Source organism: Streptopelia decaocto, assembly GCF_964273445.1.
Source record: "Streptopelia decaocto genome assembly, chromosome: 4".
NCBI lineage: Eukaryota > Metazoa > Chordata > Aves > Columbiformes > Columbidae > Streptopelia > Streptopelia decaocto.
The window spans coordinates 68,080,633-68,096,697 of record NC_138658.1 but is presented as its reverse complement, the minus strand read 5'-3'; the positions used below and the strand labels follow the sequence as shown (position 1 = coordinate 68,096,697).

The 16,065-nt window shown below is 36.2% G+C and overlaps 1 protein-coding gene across 6 annotated transcripts in view; it reads left to right on the top strand.

Moving 5' to 3' along the window:
- The window catches only part of RGS12 (regulator of G protein signaling 12), an 89,816-nt gene that overhangs the window by 70,168 nt on the left and 3,583 nt on the right, over nt 1-16,065 (top strand). For 4 of the 6 annotated variants that reach the window (XM_082050709.1, XM_082050706.1, XM_082050707.1 and 1 more), the window contains exons 13-17: nt 821-947; nt 1,895-1,991; nt 3,482-3,558; nt 4,085-4,238; nt 6,805-7,422. In XM_082050709.1, the coding sequence (XP_081906835.1) occupies nt 821-947; nt 1,895-1,991; nt 3,482-3,558; nt 4,085-4,238; nt 6,805-7,422 (1,073 nt within the window). Of the gene's footprint in view, nt 1-820; nt 948-1,894; nt 1,992-3,481; nt 3,559-4,084; nt 4,239-5,294; nt 6,746-6,804; nt 7,423-16,065 lie in introns of those variants that run through there. The other 2 variants (XM_082050708.1, XM_082050710.1) reach the window with 2 other exon arrangements.

Genomic DNA, 16,065 nt, shown 5'->3' with positions numbered 1-16,065 from the left:
AAAATCACTAATAATTTTTATTTCTTCTGATAGTTTTGTTAGCAATAAGCCTGCCCTTATTTTCATACTATAGTACCATTGTAGTCAAATGTGGCTGTTACAGAGGAATCAGGGCACAGGTGAAGAGCTTTTAAAAAAAAAAACCACCACAACCAACCAACCAACCAACCTAGACACAGTTCTGTGCAGGTAAATAGACATAAATGGAATAGTTGTTTGGGTTTTAAAAAAATATTTCTTATTTCATTATTTTTTTGCTGTTTTGACAGAAGGAAACAAAGTTGCTTAGTAGACTCTGAAGAGAGTTGTCTTTATCCTTTCAATTCCAACTGAATTGCTCTTTTTTTGTAGCATCATCTGGAATTCCAGTGTATTTGTTCCTATGCTTAAAAATAAAAATTCCTGCCCAAGCCCATCTCAAGCAATTGTGAGTCTCAAGACTCACTGTGAGTCTCTCTTCTGGAACTGGGGAGAAATATTTTCCTTGCATCCACGGCCATACAGGCATGGAGTCACTTTGGAAGCGCTCCTGGACCAGAATGGTCAAAGCAATGCCACCATAAAGATGAAGGTGGTATGGAATCTATCTAGTTGGTTGGAGGATTAGGTGCAATTAGCTTGGCTCACATCTTCACTCAGCTCTGGCGAGAGAAACAGTGGAAGTTTTATACCTTCAGTTTAGGATAAATTTGTGCGAGTGAAGTTTCAGGACCACTAGCTGTAAACTAGTATAACTTTGCAGTAGATTGGATTTTATATATTTTGTACATTTTGTTAATTGGAATATTTCATACTTTATGTTACAATTGTTATGTTTCAGACTGGATCTTGTTCCAATCAATCGATCAGTTGGTCTGAAGGCTAAACCCACCAAACCAGTGACAGAGGTCTTAAGGCCTGTGGTTGCAAAGTACGGTTTAAATCTTAATGAACTTGTGGCAAGACTAGTAAGTATCTTTTGATGTAATTCAAGCTGCAATATTTTTTGTCTGGACAAGATCAAATGATAGTCCCTGAAATTATACCTATCCTTATAATTAAGCATTAAAATCTGTATTTATAACTACATGCTGAGATGAAAATATGTAGTAGTCATAACCATTATGCTTAATAGTAACTACCTCAAAGCTTTAGTCTGCTTCTGTTTTATATTCTCCTTCAGCATAATTCCAGCAACCTAAATAATAGAGCCTGAATTTAGCTTCTTGCAGAGCTCAACTTTTCCTACTGTTAGCCAGGGAAAGTTGATTGGAATTACTTAAAGCTGTTGTTCCAGTATCCTCAGAATCATAAAAGTTGCCTCAAATCCCCTCGCAGAAAATTTCTGAGGAAAGAGACCGATTCAACTTCTTTGCTCCTAAACCTTGGACTAGCATCTTCTCTACTCTATTATGATGGAATATCGGTTACTTTTCTGGTATTTCTAGAATGTATACTGTCTTGGCTGAACCAGTCCAAATTTTTTAAACAATTAAAAAACATGTTGGTATAAAGATAATTTCATTTAATAAAACTACAAGATTAACGAGGTACAACAGATCTAGGATATAAAATAAAGTCAGACTTCATCTGAAAAATATGATTTGCTGAACATACATGCTAATGGTGCCAGAGTATTCATGCATGCTTGGGAATGGGATTATTTCTTTCTCCTTGTGTCTTCTTTTCCCTGAATACCATTCTCCTCATCTAAATAGGTTTCACTCATTGTAATTAAGGTAGTTTTACACAAATGGAATAAACATATTTAGAATGGTAGAAGAAAATATATGTTGAGGCTACACTGAGACATAAAAATGCTTTGCTTGTTTTCTTTCAAAAATTGTCAGACAGCATAAATTTGTTCTGAAAACAGCTTTTTCTCTATTATATACAAACTGTGCTCCGACTTTAGAACGGTGAGCAGGAACCACTTGATCTTGGTGTCCCTATATCTAATCTGGATGGTCAGCGGGTTGTTCTAGATGAAAAAGAGCCTACGAAGGGTAGAGGTAAGTTGGCAAAAAAGCTTTTATTTATGATACCAAATCAGTTTCATAAAACCTGACTTTGGTTACTGCTTTTGATGTGAAGGTGAAATAACGTGATTAGATTTGTCACATACAGTAGTATTCTTTTAACTAAAGAGGAGTGCAGTTTCTAAAGATTGAAGATTAAATTGATCTGTTGATACCAAGTACTTTACTGTTGCTGTAAGAAATTTTGCACTAGTAATACTGGAACATTTTCCTTGCTCTCAGCCATAGATCCACATATGCGTTTAGCGACACAGTGCCCAGTAATAATAATGAGATTAAAATGGCAAATAACTTCTGTGAATTTGGCAATTAATTCAAAAGAAACATTCTGTGTAAGTAAAGCAGATGCAGCTTGTGCAGCGGCTGTAACAACCCCCTTCTTTAACATGAGAAAGTAGCAGAGCCTACCTCTCCAGTTTTAAGTGATGATTTCTGGAGATAATACTAAAAAAGGATGTAAATTTTGATTTCCCTGGACAAAATAACTTGAAAAATAGAAGTTGATCAACTGAAGAGTTGACAATCTTCTGGCACATTTAACATACTAGATTAATACAAGCAGCTTTGAGAGTTCAGTTTCATTAGGAGACCTTTTTATAGATAGAGAACGCTTAGTTGTAAAAATGAAATTAGATGCAGTTAAATTAAACAGACTTTGAACAGAGATCCTTTTTGAGGAAGAGCTAGGAAAATAAGGATGGAGCTATTTATTGAGGAGAATCAGATTTGTCGTTTTCTCTAGAAAACAGAACCAATTCTTTTGAAAAAAAAAAAAAAAGATGTAAATCTAAATACTCTCACAGATAATTAGTTTAAGGATTACAATTAAAACTGCAATCCTGTGTGCTGACAGCTGCTATAAAAGCTGAAGTCATAGGGGATCATTCTATCATTAGGCTGATTCTGTGACAATAGACCAGTGAAAAATGACCATGATTCTGTGTTTGCAGCTCAGGCTTCCGTTAGTATATTTGCTGTAGGCCGATGTAAATTGAAGGGGCCATTTAGTTACTTAGAAGTAGACCAGAAGTATGTGGCAATGTCTAGAAAACAACTGATGCACAAAGCAGGTTGGAAAAGATTCAACATGACCTTTCAATGGTCTTTTCTGCTGATTGGTTTTTTTTCCTCATTTAAATTCTAAATTTGAAAATTATAAAATGAATTATTAGCTGAGATTTTAAAAGCTCTTTGATCTTAATTGAAAATTTAGGAGAACCCAAGTGGAACGTCAGCATCTTTAAACTTTAAAAGCATTGCCAATATTAGGGAAAAGTGGAGATGAGAGAGATTCTGGTAGGTTTTGACTGAAAAGTAGCAGGGATATCAACTGTTCACTGTTCTCTGAGTACATCTGGGAAATTTTATAGCAAAGAAATCTGTTGTGTTCATCATTGTCACTTAAGTATTGCTTCTTTGGGAAATGATAAATTCGGAGTTATAGAAGGTATGTTTATGTTCAGCGTTCACAGATAAACAAAAAGGTGCATCAGTAAAACAGAGTGCAACTGTAACTACATCAAGAAATCAAGTATCTACTGTAAGTAGATCTGCCATGATTTTTGTCCCCTAGATCATATTTTGTTTCCTTCTGGAATCCTATACTAAAAACTTTATTTATCTATGGTTTTGAATTAGCCGAATGATGTAACTAGGTTGAGCAGAGCTGTAATTCATCTGATGTTTTTCCACTATCAACTGCATTTGTCTGTGAGAACTTTGTCTTAATGATGAATCAAATATCTCTTTCACTGTGTCGTGTTTGTTGTTTCGTGTCTCAGTGGTTTATCTATATTTGAAAATGCTTGAATTACAGAAAGGGGCTCTGAATTTCAGGGTAACGTGAATTCTTCAGAGTAAACAAATCATATTTATTTATACATTTTGGGGAAGTACTATGGCAAACGTTCTTAGCAATAATCAAAATTAAACTAAAACATCTGTTTCGGCGGTGTTAGAGAAATGTTTTTTTTAAAGAAGTAACTTTTTCATTCACTTAGACTATATTATGTACACAACGGTATAGCCTAAATGTAAGTAGTACCTTAACTTTCCTTCTAATGCAGGGAGAGGGAAGAACTCTAGGAAAGTCTAATTCTATCAAAATGAAAGGCGAAAATGGAAAAAATGCTAGGGAAGTCCGGCTGTCAAAGAGAGAAGACTCTATTGCAAAGATTGGGAAAAAAAAATGTCAGAAAATAAATTTGGATGAAGCAGAGGGTATGTGAACTTTCTAGTTTATTAATATAAGTAGACTTAGCAAAATTAGAAATTTGTTTTTGTGTAGAAAAAGGTACCGTGTGTTTAATATTCCATTGTGAAATTCATAATCATGCTCCTTACATTTTTGTTTGATGCTGTGTTTGAATTGTAAAGTTTTTGAAGGTGAAGGTAGAATTTTAAGAATACCTAAAGACAGACATAGGTGCCAGGCAAGACTTTCAAAAGTGAAAGTACCTCATTCCTGATAAAATACAAAGAAAATAGTTACTCAATTGCGGTTCCGTATCCCATTTGATACCCTTTGCAAGCCGTGTAGAAGCTTGCCTTTCTTTAACTCACCAACAGGCCTTTGCAGACCCTAACGTGCTCAGGTAAGAAGTTTTGAAGATTTTGCGCTAAAGTCTGTAACAGGACAGAACTGTCTGATGTGTGGAGGAGCCGTGGTGGGCGAGAGGAAAAACTCAGTTTACACTGAGCAACCGCTCTAAAAGGGTGGTTACAAGTAGAAATAAGCAAAGAGATTATTGTTAATCTTCTGTGTTCTGAGTTCTATTTTTACCTTTAACTAAATCATTTTAGTGATATCATTGTAAAAGAACTCATTGGAAAAATGGCTTTCATATAGAAAGATGTCTGGGTGAGAAAGAGGAATAAAAGTGCTGGAGAAATCTTAACATACCACCCCCTGCCCTGGGGCATTAACTGAAGCAATTACCTCTCCTCTTGGCCCTACACGTTCCTTCCTATTTGCCCAAGTAGAAAAAAATCAGAGGGACATATTTTACCCACAGATCAAAATTTATGGCTAATGTGACCTAATATGCATATCCAAAACCTGGTTATGCACAGTCATACAGCAAATGAATGTTCGTCTGTGACTAAATGTCCACTGACCTGAATGGAAAAAAGTGCTGAGACTAAAACTTTTATTGCAAAATAGATGTTTGTTAAGATAAGTTTAATTACAAAAATATTAGTGCATTTTAAATTATTTTCTGTTGCTGTTTTGTTAACTTGTTTTCCATATTTTAATATTTTCATTTTTCTTCCTAGGGCTGAGTAAAACATTAACATAATTTGAAAACTTCAGAATTCGAGGCTTTCACATTTTATTTTATTTTGAATTTTGTGAAATTTGTCCAAGTTTGGAAAATACGTGCCAAATGTTGCAGACTGTTTTTAATGAAAAAAAACAAACAACTGTTCTATGAAGTTTGAAATTTCAGAAAGGAACATTTTTGTATGATACATATTAGAAATGTTGCATGTTTTAATATGCATTACCGCCATTTTGCAAAACTTTGGCAATAAGAAGCGTTTTGAAGCTTCCATCTTGGCTACATTCAGATTTTATGGCATTTGACAAAGCATGTTAAAAAGCAATTTTTAATAATACATATGAATGCCAAATATGAATAGAGGATTAGGAATAAGGTCATACAAGCTCAAGTGTATGACTTCATACTATGCTTAGTTAAAACTAACACTTTGTGCTTTATTTTGTAATGGCTTTCGCTTCAAATAGTATTTATAAGCTGGATTGAAGCTATTGATTTTAATTCATCTGTTGGAGATGGCGTTTTTAAGCATCTTGAATATTCCGTAGTTTCAATGCTCTCTTTGTGAAAACTTAGGACATGCAGAGACCCTATATTAAGAGTTATGTATTTTTGTATGTTTTGTACCGAAGAATTTGTTTATTGTTGCGATGCTTCGTTTTTGAGGAGTCGTATAATTCTTGGCTTGTGATTGATAAGTTTCTTGTTGCCAAGTTTTGAGACTTTCTAGAACAGTGGTGATTTACTCTGATTATTATTTATATAGAAAATATATTAAACCATTGGTCATCATTAAGGACATGATCAGAAAATCGCTTCCAATTGTGTTAAGAACTCCATAAAAAAAGCTGCCCCGTTGCTTTTAGTAATGGCCCTTTTGATGGTCATTGACTCCCTACGTGCTAATGACTCATTGCCACACAAAATAAAATGGGGTTACTTAAATCAACATCTGATCGTGCCCTGTGATGATAACATTGTGGGTTAGAACTACACCGTGAATTGAATTTAAACTGTGATAAAGTATTATTAAACTGAGAGAAATTCAATATAACGAGGAAGTTTACAACTTCATTTTGAATCTTTGAACTTTCAAATGGCGTGGCTATTTTTGAGTTAAGATGGATAGAAACTATCCAGAATATAAAAATGTGCACCCATTGTCAATAAGACCAGAGCCTTGCTTTGTATAAAGAATTTAAAAATCCTCTGTGTACAGATTTATTAACCGCATAAAATAGAAGATGTGTTCAAGGCTCAGTGAATTGCAGCTGTTCTAAACTGCAAAACTCTTAACAATAGCAATCCTGATGGTCTTAATTATAGAGATGCTAGTGAACGTTGCTGCAATTGAAAAAGTTCCTAATTAACATGGGATCTTATTTCAAGGCAGCATTGAAAGAATTGAAGATCTTCATGGAAAATAAATGTGCTGAAAATTTACATTTTAATGACATTGCACTTTCTGACAAAAACTTGTCAATTTTTGGGTTTTTCCCCAATAGAATTTTTTGAACTCATATCCAAAGCTCAAAGTAACAGAGCAGATGACCAACGTGGACTGCTAAGGAAAGAAGACCTTATTCTTCCTGACTTTCTTCGTTTGCCGCCCACTGGACCAGAACCATCCTCATCTACACCCGCAGGCCCTAAAGGCCTCAACAGGCGAGTTTCCAAAAATGACGGCAAGGACGGATGTACGTCACCGAGTGGAAAACAGGAGCCCATACAAAACTTTAATGAAAACTCAGTTAAGAAAATGGGTTACTCAGAAAATAAACATAAATCCGCTTTGACAGCACTCCACAGTCAGAAGACTTTCAGTGTTCCTTTTAATACCGCGTTGTCTCCAATTCCGCATGCACAGGAGAACAACGCGACAATATGGAAAAGGCAGTCGAGAGAATTACAAGCTGAAAGTATACAGATGGTAGATGATGAGAACGTGGCAGACTTGACTCTCGTGGCTGAAGGAGATATTAGTAGCCCTAACAGCACTTTGCTTCCACCGCCACCACCGACACCACCGTCAGACACCAGTAAACTCCCAGAAGCCAACTATCCACCCCCAACTCCTTTTGCAGGTAATCAGGAAAAATCTGGATATCAAAGATCCAATTCAGGTATTTCTAGATTTTAATAGTCTTTCCTTTTATGTAAACCTACTTTTCCTTGGCACTGTTAATCAGTATTTGGCACCCATTAAAACGTGAAAGAAAATTCTCTCTGCACCTTAATTTTTTTACAAAAGGAAAAAAGAATAAATATATCCATTGCCTTAGCCTAACTGTAATATTTCTGGTTGCCTTTAACAATGTGCTTTTGTTAGCATTTGGCATGTGGCCAAAAATGGACACATGCAGACAAACATTTAAAATACATCCATATGCTCTAATTATCTCATTCTTTACCCTAGGAGTACAAAACAGGATATCAGCATTTTGAGCTGCATAGCACTGTTGCGTTCCAGATTTTCTGTGTCATAATGAGACATAATCTGTTTGTCATAATGAGACACATGATTAGGGTTTGGAAGTCTAAGTGCTTTAGCAAGAACCCTAATTATGTGTTGAAAATTGCAGTACTGTTTAGGATTAAAATTTGAAATGGATAAACCTTAATTTAAAAAAATATTTCTCTAATAAATCAGATACCTGTGACTAAAAATAAAAATGTTACCGTTTTTTTAACCCATACTTTGCTACACAGAGAAACAGATTGCATCTATCACACTTTCTCCCAGAATATTTACATGTGAAATAGCTCTTTCTATTAGATAATTTTAAAGAAAATATGTAACTTTTTTTAGGATGTAAGTTTCATGGTCTAGCAATATCACAGAGCAATATTAGCCCAAGGCTGAAATACGGAATTTCTTTATGAACACGGACTCTAATGATAATAATTGCTATTACCAGGAACAAAAGAGTTTGAAGACAGTGGGTGTTGGGACATTGACATTTTACAGTCATTGTACTGTACATTTTAATGTAAAATATAAGGAGAGGTATCTATGTGCTACATTTATTTTTGATGTTTCACGAACATATGGTGCCATAATTTGTATGATCACATTTCTTTGTGATGTGGGAATATACATTTTAATTATTTATCTTTTTACACAGAGTATTTGATACTGTTCTTTATCTGTATGGTTGATGATTTGTAAATAATACTTTGGTTGTTGGATGCTTATCAATGGCAATGCAAATGATTTCCTCCTCTTGGTATTTTAAAACCACATTCCTTTATTAGTAGTATTTGAGAAATGTTCTATAAGTGCTACCACTTAATTTCTGGAACTGAGTATTGAACAAACTTGTAACCAGTGCCTACAAATAACAGAACCACAAAATGTACTTCAGACTTATTGATGTGTATATGCATAGATTTGTGTTGGTGTCTTTCTGATGATATGAAACGTGTACAACGTAGGTATCAATTTGCATATTTTTTCAGTGAGAACTGTTAAAAAAAACCATTTGCACTTAAAAAAACCTTCATGAATTGACAATATTTTAATGCATGCCATACATTTCTGTGTAACCACTGAACTGTAGCTTTCCCTTTTCCCACTTTCTACTTTTTACTTTGTAGAAATCTTTGTGTAGTTTTCACATGTATTTTGTATCTTTGTTCTCTCAGGAGTAATAAATTCTAGATCTAGTTACGCAAACTGGTTTTAAGCTTTGGTTTTCTTCATTATTTAAAAACAGTTCTTTCAGTCCTGGATTAAGAATTCTGATTGAAATTCTCTTCTGATAACAAACAGATTAATAGATATGAACTAGCAATTACCTCAAGACAAAGTTGAAAAACGTTATATTTGTTAATAATGTAGATATCAAAGGTCAAACGCTGTCTTGAGATGCTGATGGGTCACATGTGACATCCATAACATGGACATGTGCCCCAGAAGGCAGATAAGGCAGGAGGTGGCTTTGAAATGAGTCGTAACAGGAACTCCTGAAAGGAGAATCTCTTCTGTCTTTGGGTTCTCGGGCTAAACTTCATATTCGTTACTTTCCTTCTTGTTTTAAACTAAAGCAATTCTTCCCTGGTCTTTAAGAAATGAGCTGGTGACCTCAGTTCATTTGATGTGGAGTAACCAATATAACAACCTTTTTGGTTTGTCTTGGGTGAGAAATGAAGGGTTGAGATGGGTGTTGGAGACCACTCTACTCTTTCCGTTTCTGGAGATGGGTCCAACCTAACAGCACTGGGAAGCCTCATTAGAAACTCAACCCTGCAGAGAGGCTTGTGGGGCTGTTACCTGGGCCTCTTATGTTCCGGGGACTGAAAATGTCATTTTTCCAAAGGTCACTGTGTTCCCACGTAGCCGTGGGCTTCCATGAAAGAAATAAAGCATTCGAAAGCCCTGTAACAGTTCCCCTTTTAAAATTATTCAGACTTTTCCACAACAAATAACTAATATCCTACATATTTAATAATTTTATTTTTTAAAACAATTTTCACATATTCCAACCGGTCTATCCTGCTTTCACTGGTGATTGTGGTTTATTTTTCTGTCATAGTCACCTACGAGAGACCTTGAAGTAATGAAACAAAATGATTTTGCAAAACTAAACTCTTAGTTCCTCTTCGCTTTGTGACAAAGCAGATTTTATCTTCTTTTTCAAGGAATAAAAGAAATCTAAAAGAAAGATATAAAACACCTTTTTCTACAATGTTATTGCATGCACTATTCTACACTCCTCTCACAGTGCAATACTGTTTTATGGGAACTGGATTCTAGAAAAGAACAGTGATTTTATGGAAAAAGTGCGGGCTGGAACAAAACTCTTCTATTTTCATGATTTTGTGGAGTTTGCATGGAAAGACTGTCCAATGATGTACAGGAATTATGATAAAAACTGCTGGAGACTATCTATCTCCAGTCAATAATTGATATTTCAAAGGACTAAGTCATTAATAATGGTTGCTTTTTTAAGTGCTTTAATGGTTCTCCATTAATAATCTCCTAACAATGGAAAATTCATTTCCGATTGGTTTATTGAATTAAAATGTTGGGATAAAAAGAAAAATAATGACTACATAATTTAAAGTGGTCTGTAATCTCGGTTTCCAATTGGTGTAGAGGTAAATAACACATATGGCTTACACTGTGCATTGGGCTTTTATACGCTGAGTTGATATATGTTGGGAAAAGGGCTTTGGGGATCACATTGTCCCCCATGTTCTGAGGGGGGCAACTCTCCAACTGATGTAGCAAAGCCAGCCCAATATCCACCCCTGGAACAGGTAACTCTAGATGTTGGTGGGTTTTTTCATTTGAGGATCTAGAAAGCAAGTTATGAATTGATGGCAAACAGCAAAATGAGTTTTGCATCACTCCGAGATTTTGAGAACAATTTTTCAAACACAGTTCTTAATTTTCTTAAATAAGTGAAACGTGTTTCTACTCTAGTATTATAATTTTTGGCTAGGATGTAAGTATCAAATCAGTTTGCAACACCAGAATCATTACTGATTCTAGTTGTGCTACTCATCAAGAAGAAAATGTCTTTATTTTTGAACGAGCTTGCCAGTGCTGGCGAATTTCCCACTCTAAAAACTGGGGGTTTGTGGAACCTGAAAAGTTCTGAGACTGGTGGCCGTAACTCATCCGTGGAAGGAATAATTCGTTGTGTGGTGTAACTGGCTTGAAGTGATACATTCGTTTTTGAGAGTGTTAAAATACTGATTTAGCCTTGATAGGTTTTATTTTATTTTTAATTGTATGGTGTAGTCCAGGTACTTTGCATGTTGCCCAGTTTTTCCCAGGGGGTTGGGCACATTCCTTACCCAGGCGAAAACGAGCTGGGGAGAGGCAACTTTCAAACCTGTGGTTCCCCCCAAGCCCTGTGAATATCAGTGCAGAGGCCGTGTTATATAAAAACAAACAAACCCACTTCTTTTAATGTTTTTTCCATTTAGCATAAGAAATATTCACAAAATGAAATGACAGTTGCGGTTGATGGAATTATTGTCTACCAAATAAGAAGGAATTTTTTTGACTAGATGCATAGACTGGATGCAGCAATTCAGTCGAATAAAGGGCTTATTCAAAACTCTCTTTTAGTAGGTGGGCAATGTCATTGGTTAAGGCAGAGAGCCAGCTAGGGAAAATAAAAGCATGGTGAACTCTCTGGAATTATAGTTTAATAATAAGGCTTTGGGAGATACAGGGTGAATTTAGACTTCATTTGTTCTGAAGATCCTGCTTTGTTTCTGAAATAGATGGGCAATTGTATCCTCAAAATAAACTCGCTTCCTTTCTTATTGGAAAGAATTCTTTCAGAAATGGCGTAGTTAGTACCAGTGCTAGGATTGGGGTTGCTTTGAAAGATAAATGATGCAGGAATAAAATGCAGGGTGGACTCGGAGCCTGGGGCTGGGTATTGTTCCCAAAGACAAAAAAAGAAAGAAAAAAATATCCCAACAGCTCTTTCTTGTGATTCGCAGAGAGGACGCGGCACGGTGGGTGCAACCAAGGGACAGGGACCAGGCTGAATCAGCCACTCTCACTTCTTGGCTCCTAAACTTTTCACTTATAAGGGCAATACATTCCAAGCGCAGGAAACTCTGTGATACTTAAGGAGATTAAAAACAATGACTGTATCTTCAAAAATTCAAAATAAACCTTTACATTTGTAGTAAGTTAGATAATATTTTACATAATTAATATTTTCCATAATCCCTTAATTCACATGGCAAATTTTAGAGAAAATCTAGTGGTGTTTCCTATGTAAATCAAGATAGCCATGCAAGTGAAAGCATAATTGAAATTGCAATTTAAGAAAAGGAAGAGATTATGACTAAAGATGTAAAAATAATGTAAATCATTATTTTTTATGAAGGCTGTTGTCCTGCAGTTAGTTATATCCTTGCTGTGTCTGTGTAATGTTGTAGAAGATAATTGGATTCTGGATCAATATAAAGAAGTACTCGTGGGGATCCAGTAATACTAAAGCCCGAATCTTAATCCTCTTTCAATCAGAGGATGATTAAATGGGAGAATTACATGTAGTACATGGCTGAGATCAATAATAAACAAAGGAGGAGCGTTATGTGAAGAGGAGACAAGCAGGAAGCAAGGAAGGCCTTGAGGGATAATTATTTGAAATATAAGCGTATTTCAATCGAACAGCAAGATACGGATTTTAGAGAGAATTACAAATTTTATCAATGACCAGATAAAATGTTAGAAAAATTACAAGTGCTCTTTGAACCAAAGGCACACAGGCTAAATCCAGATGTATTCAAACACATGACTTATATTTGGGCAATGAATTAGTTGAATTATTAGTTGAAATACAACCGGTAGCTCTGCTAAACCACATTTTAGAGTTTTTTAATTGAAAAACAACATGATGAATAGCAGATCAAATTAATACTGATTCAAGTAATTCAATCCACTATTTCCCAGCAGATTAGTCTCCGCAATAATGAAACCTGCTGATAGTGATGGAAAAGCAAACGCAATATCAACAATAAATGCTGGCAGATCAGACTGAGGGTGAATATTTGTAGACTATCGCAGAGGTGTTTTGTCACACCTATTGCTTGGAAAGTGTTCAACCAACAATTATTTCAATTTTAGCACCGTAGAAACAAAATCTAAGCAATCTAAGTGACGTTGTGTGCAGGTCCCTTCAGCAGCTGTTGTAGCCCTGTCTATGAAAGGTCACTGTCCCCAAGAAAAACAGCTTGCAGTGCTTCCATTTTTGATTACACATGCCATGGTGAGCAGTAGTAGTCATACCAGCTCACTCTTCTATGGAATATACAGAAATTATCTTTCTAAATAATACTTTGTGCATTATTCTTCTTGCAAATGCTTCTGAGATGAGTGCAATGAGAGTTACCATCAGCCCTGTCTTTCTAAGCTTAACACTGCAAATGTATTCCAGAAATTCCCAGGGCAAAAGTAAATAGATTGGTAATGCAGAGTATTGCTGCTTTGTAGAATAAGCCATTTCCTAGCTTGATGCCCACATGGTTACTGGGTCAGATTTCAAGGCACTGAGCATATGCTGCGGTTGGTGTTTCATCATGGAAGGGAAACACAGCATATGAAGTCAAATTTCCTTTGCAAAGATTTAGCATAAACTGTAGGTAGGAACCTTTTATTAAATCCTCTTTCTCCTTGGTGTTGTATAAGTTACGAGATAAAAGGAAGGAAACTTGTATGTATATGTAACGTATCTTCCTCTCTTTGGAAGCATAAATCACTTTACAAACTTGGGAAAAAAAAATGCTTACAGTACTAACAGTACATCAGCCAGTGTGGATGTCATTTATCCACCACCTAAAAGAATTCACATCTGGGAAGCCTCAAATTTTCAAATACCATTTCTTGAGAGTTTAGGATAAGAAGAGCGAAGTGTCTTTCCCAGAGTGAAACTGCCAGATTACAGGAAAAGGGTTACTAGCTCTGAAATATTTCTAGGACATTGAAGGAAACACCCGCTGCAGAAGTGACCACAGCAGAGCTCCTGTTCTATCGTCTCATGTAGAAGAGTGTTCTCTCAGCCACACGTCATCACCTTAGGACAGGTTGTAGTATGGAGTCAGAGCTGAGAGCAGGATCTGCCCCATCTCCTGCATTAAAGAACACACCAGGATCGATGAATTTGGGCACGGGAAGTGACTGGTTGCACTTGGAGGTGGTATATGCCAGTAAATAACCAATTCCAATTGTTAGGGAAAATTTAGGTGATTTCACATGAGTTATAATATGAAATAATTCAAACAGATTTTTATCTGCTGTACGTCCACAAAATCATTAAACTGGGGCTCATTTTTAATGGAAAATGATGCTCTCTGACATTGGAAGTTGAGTGCCAGGGAATGATGGTGTAGAAATCAGAGCATCCTTGTGACCTTTTAGTTCAACCAAGAACCATCTATACAGTACATGGTTTTGACAAGAGCAGTAAGATTCTAGCAAAGCCAGAATGCTAAGGGAAACACTGAAACTACATGGAAGAGGTGGCTGTCTATACGAAGATGGTGTTGGGAAAATTATGGAATAGAATTTAACTTTCTGTCATATCTGAACTCCACTAGGTATGGATTTTCGAGAACAGAACTCATCTTACAGTGAAACTTAAAAAAACATCTGTTTGCTTTTATTAAAGAAAAAAAAGGACTAAAAGAAAAAAGATAAGTACAGTGTTAATGGAACTATAGCATGTATTGATCACTTGAACATGTAGGTGCTGAATTTCAGATCAGATCGAAATTGTGCTTTAAGAAGTGAATCTTGACTAAAACTTGGCACATTGGAAATAGATTAATCTAATAGTTATGGTATAGAAACAAAAGCATTGCAAGATGTGAGGGGACCTTTAAATCCCCAGCATCTGCATTAGAGTTATGGTTATTTGATCCTGTCATCTACATTTGACAGTTAATGCCGTTCCTGAAATCTCTAGATTTTTGGTGACCTCAACTCTGTCTGGAATTTTGCCACATGCTGCCTGGGTCCTAAACTACTTGGGCGATAACGTCTTCCAATGTCTCCCTTAGATTTTACTTAGAGCTTGAGGAATATTTTACAAAGAAGAACAAAAATTCCTTTTGTCTTACTCTGTAAAGACACTTTTCCATAATCATAACATTAAATTCAGAGAGCTTGAAAATAATACACAAGATCAAAATACGAGAAAGAGAGAAATGTTGGTAAAGGAGATCAGCCAAAACGCTGTCTGGATTGGGAACCTTTGGAAAAACACAGAGTGGTGGTGCATCCAGTCTTGTAAGCAGTGATTTAGCTGCGAGGCTGTAAAATAGCAGATCTCCAGGTTAAAGGTGGCAGAAGACACGCACCATCCCACCCTGAAAGCAGCTGGACTGTATTAACGGGATCAGATGCAGGAGAAAAGTCCCTTAGAGCTGTGTGGAATGCTCAGCAGGGGGGCGAAGGCCACCAGTAGGGGCGATGGCCACCAGTAGGGGCGATGGCCACCAATAGGCCTGAGCGTGCTGTTCCAGTGCTGCTCTGAGCTCTGGCTTCCTTTCCCTTCTCACGTGAGCTGGAACATTTGACAGTTTAGATTCAGGACAATGCAACAGCATTCCTGAGGTGCTTTAGGCAAAGCAATCACAGAGATACCCATGGAGGTTTTCATCGCTTCAGTGCAAGAGTAAGTGAAGAGAAATTCTATCTGTGAAAGCTCTCTGCACCATAGACGGTGCCCACATACAAAGTTGCTGAGGTATTTGTTGCTCAAAAAGAGAATATGAGGAGGAGATGAGTGGAGAAGTTTTGTAGGCATCATTTAAGCCTCATTATAAAGCTCAATTGAGTACATGCAAATCTTGAATCTGTTTTAAATATGTTTTAAGACTTGCAGGATACTTTTATACACAAGCTGCTTTTGCGAATCCCTCCTATTTGTGCTTCATAGATGCTTGTTTTAAAAAATGAGAAAAAAAAAAAAGCACATTAAAATATATTTTCAGCGTAGTGCTAGTCTTGAAATCATCTTCCTGTTTGGTGTAGATGAGCCAACATCATTTCTATCCTGCCAGGAAAAGAGGAATCATCTTCACAGTATTATCCTTTAGTAATTCCATATTCTTTTGAACCAGTATTTTATATAAGACCTTCTGTGTTACTGTCCTACCTCTAGTAGTAATTTATTAGGTGCTTCAGTGGGATTGCTCCTGAAAAGGGCATTAATAGAAAAATCTTCCTATAGTACAGATTTATTCCTCTTCCAAGAGCTAACGTTGACCTAATTTTTGCTTCGTTCCCA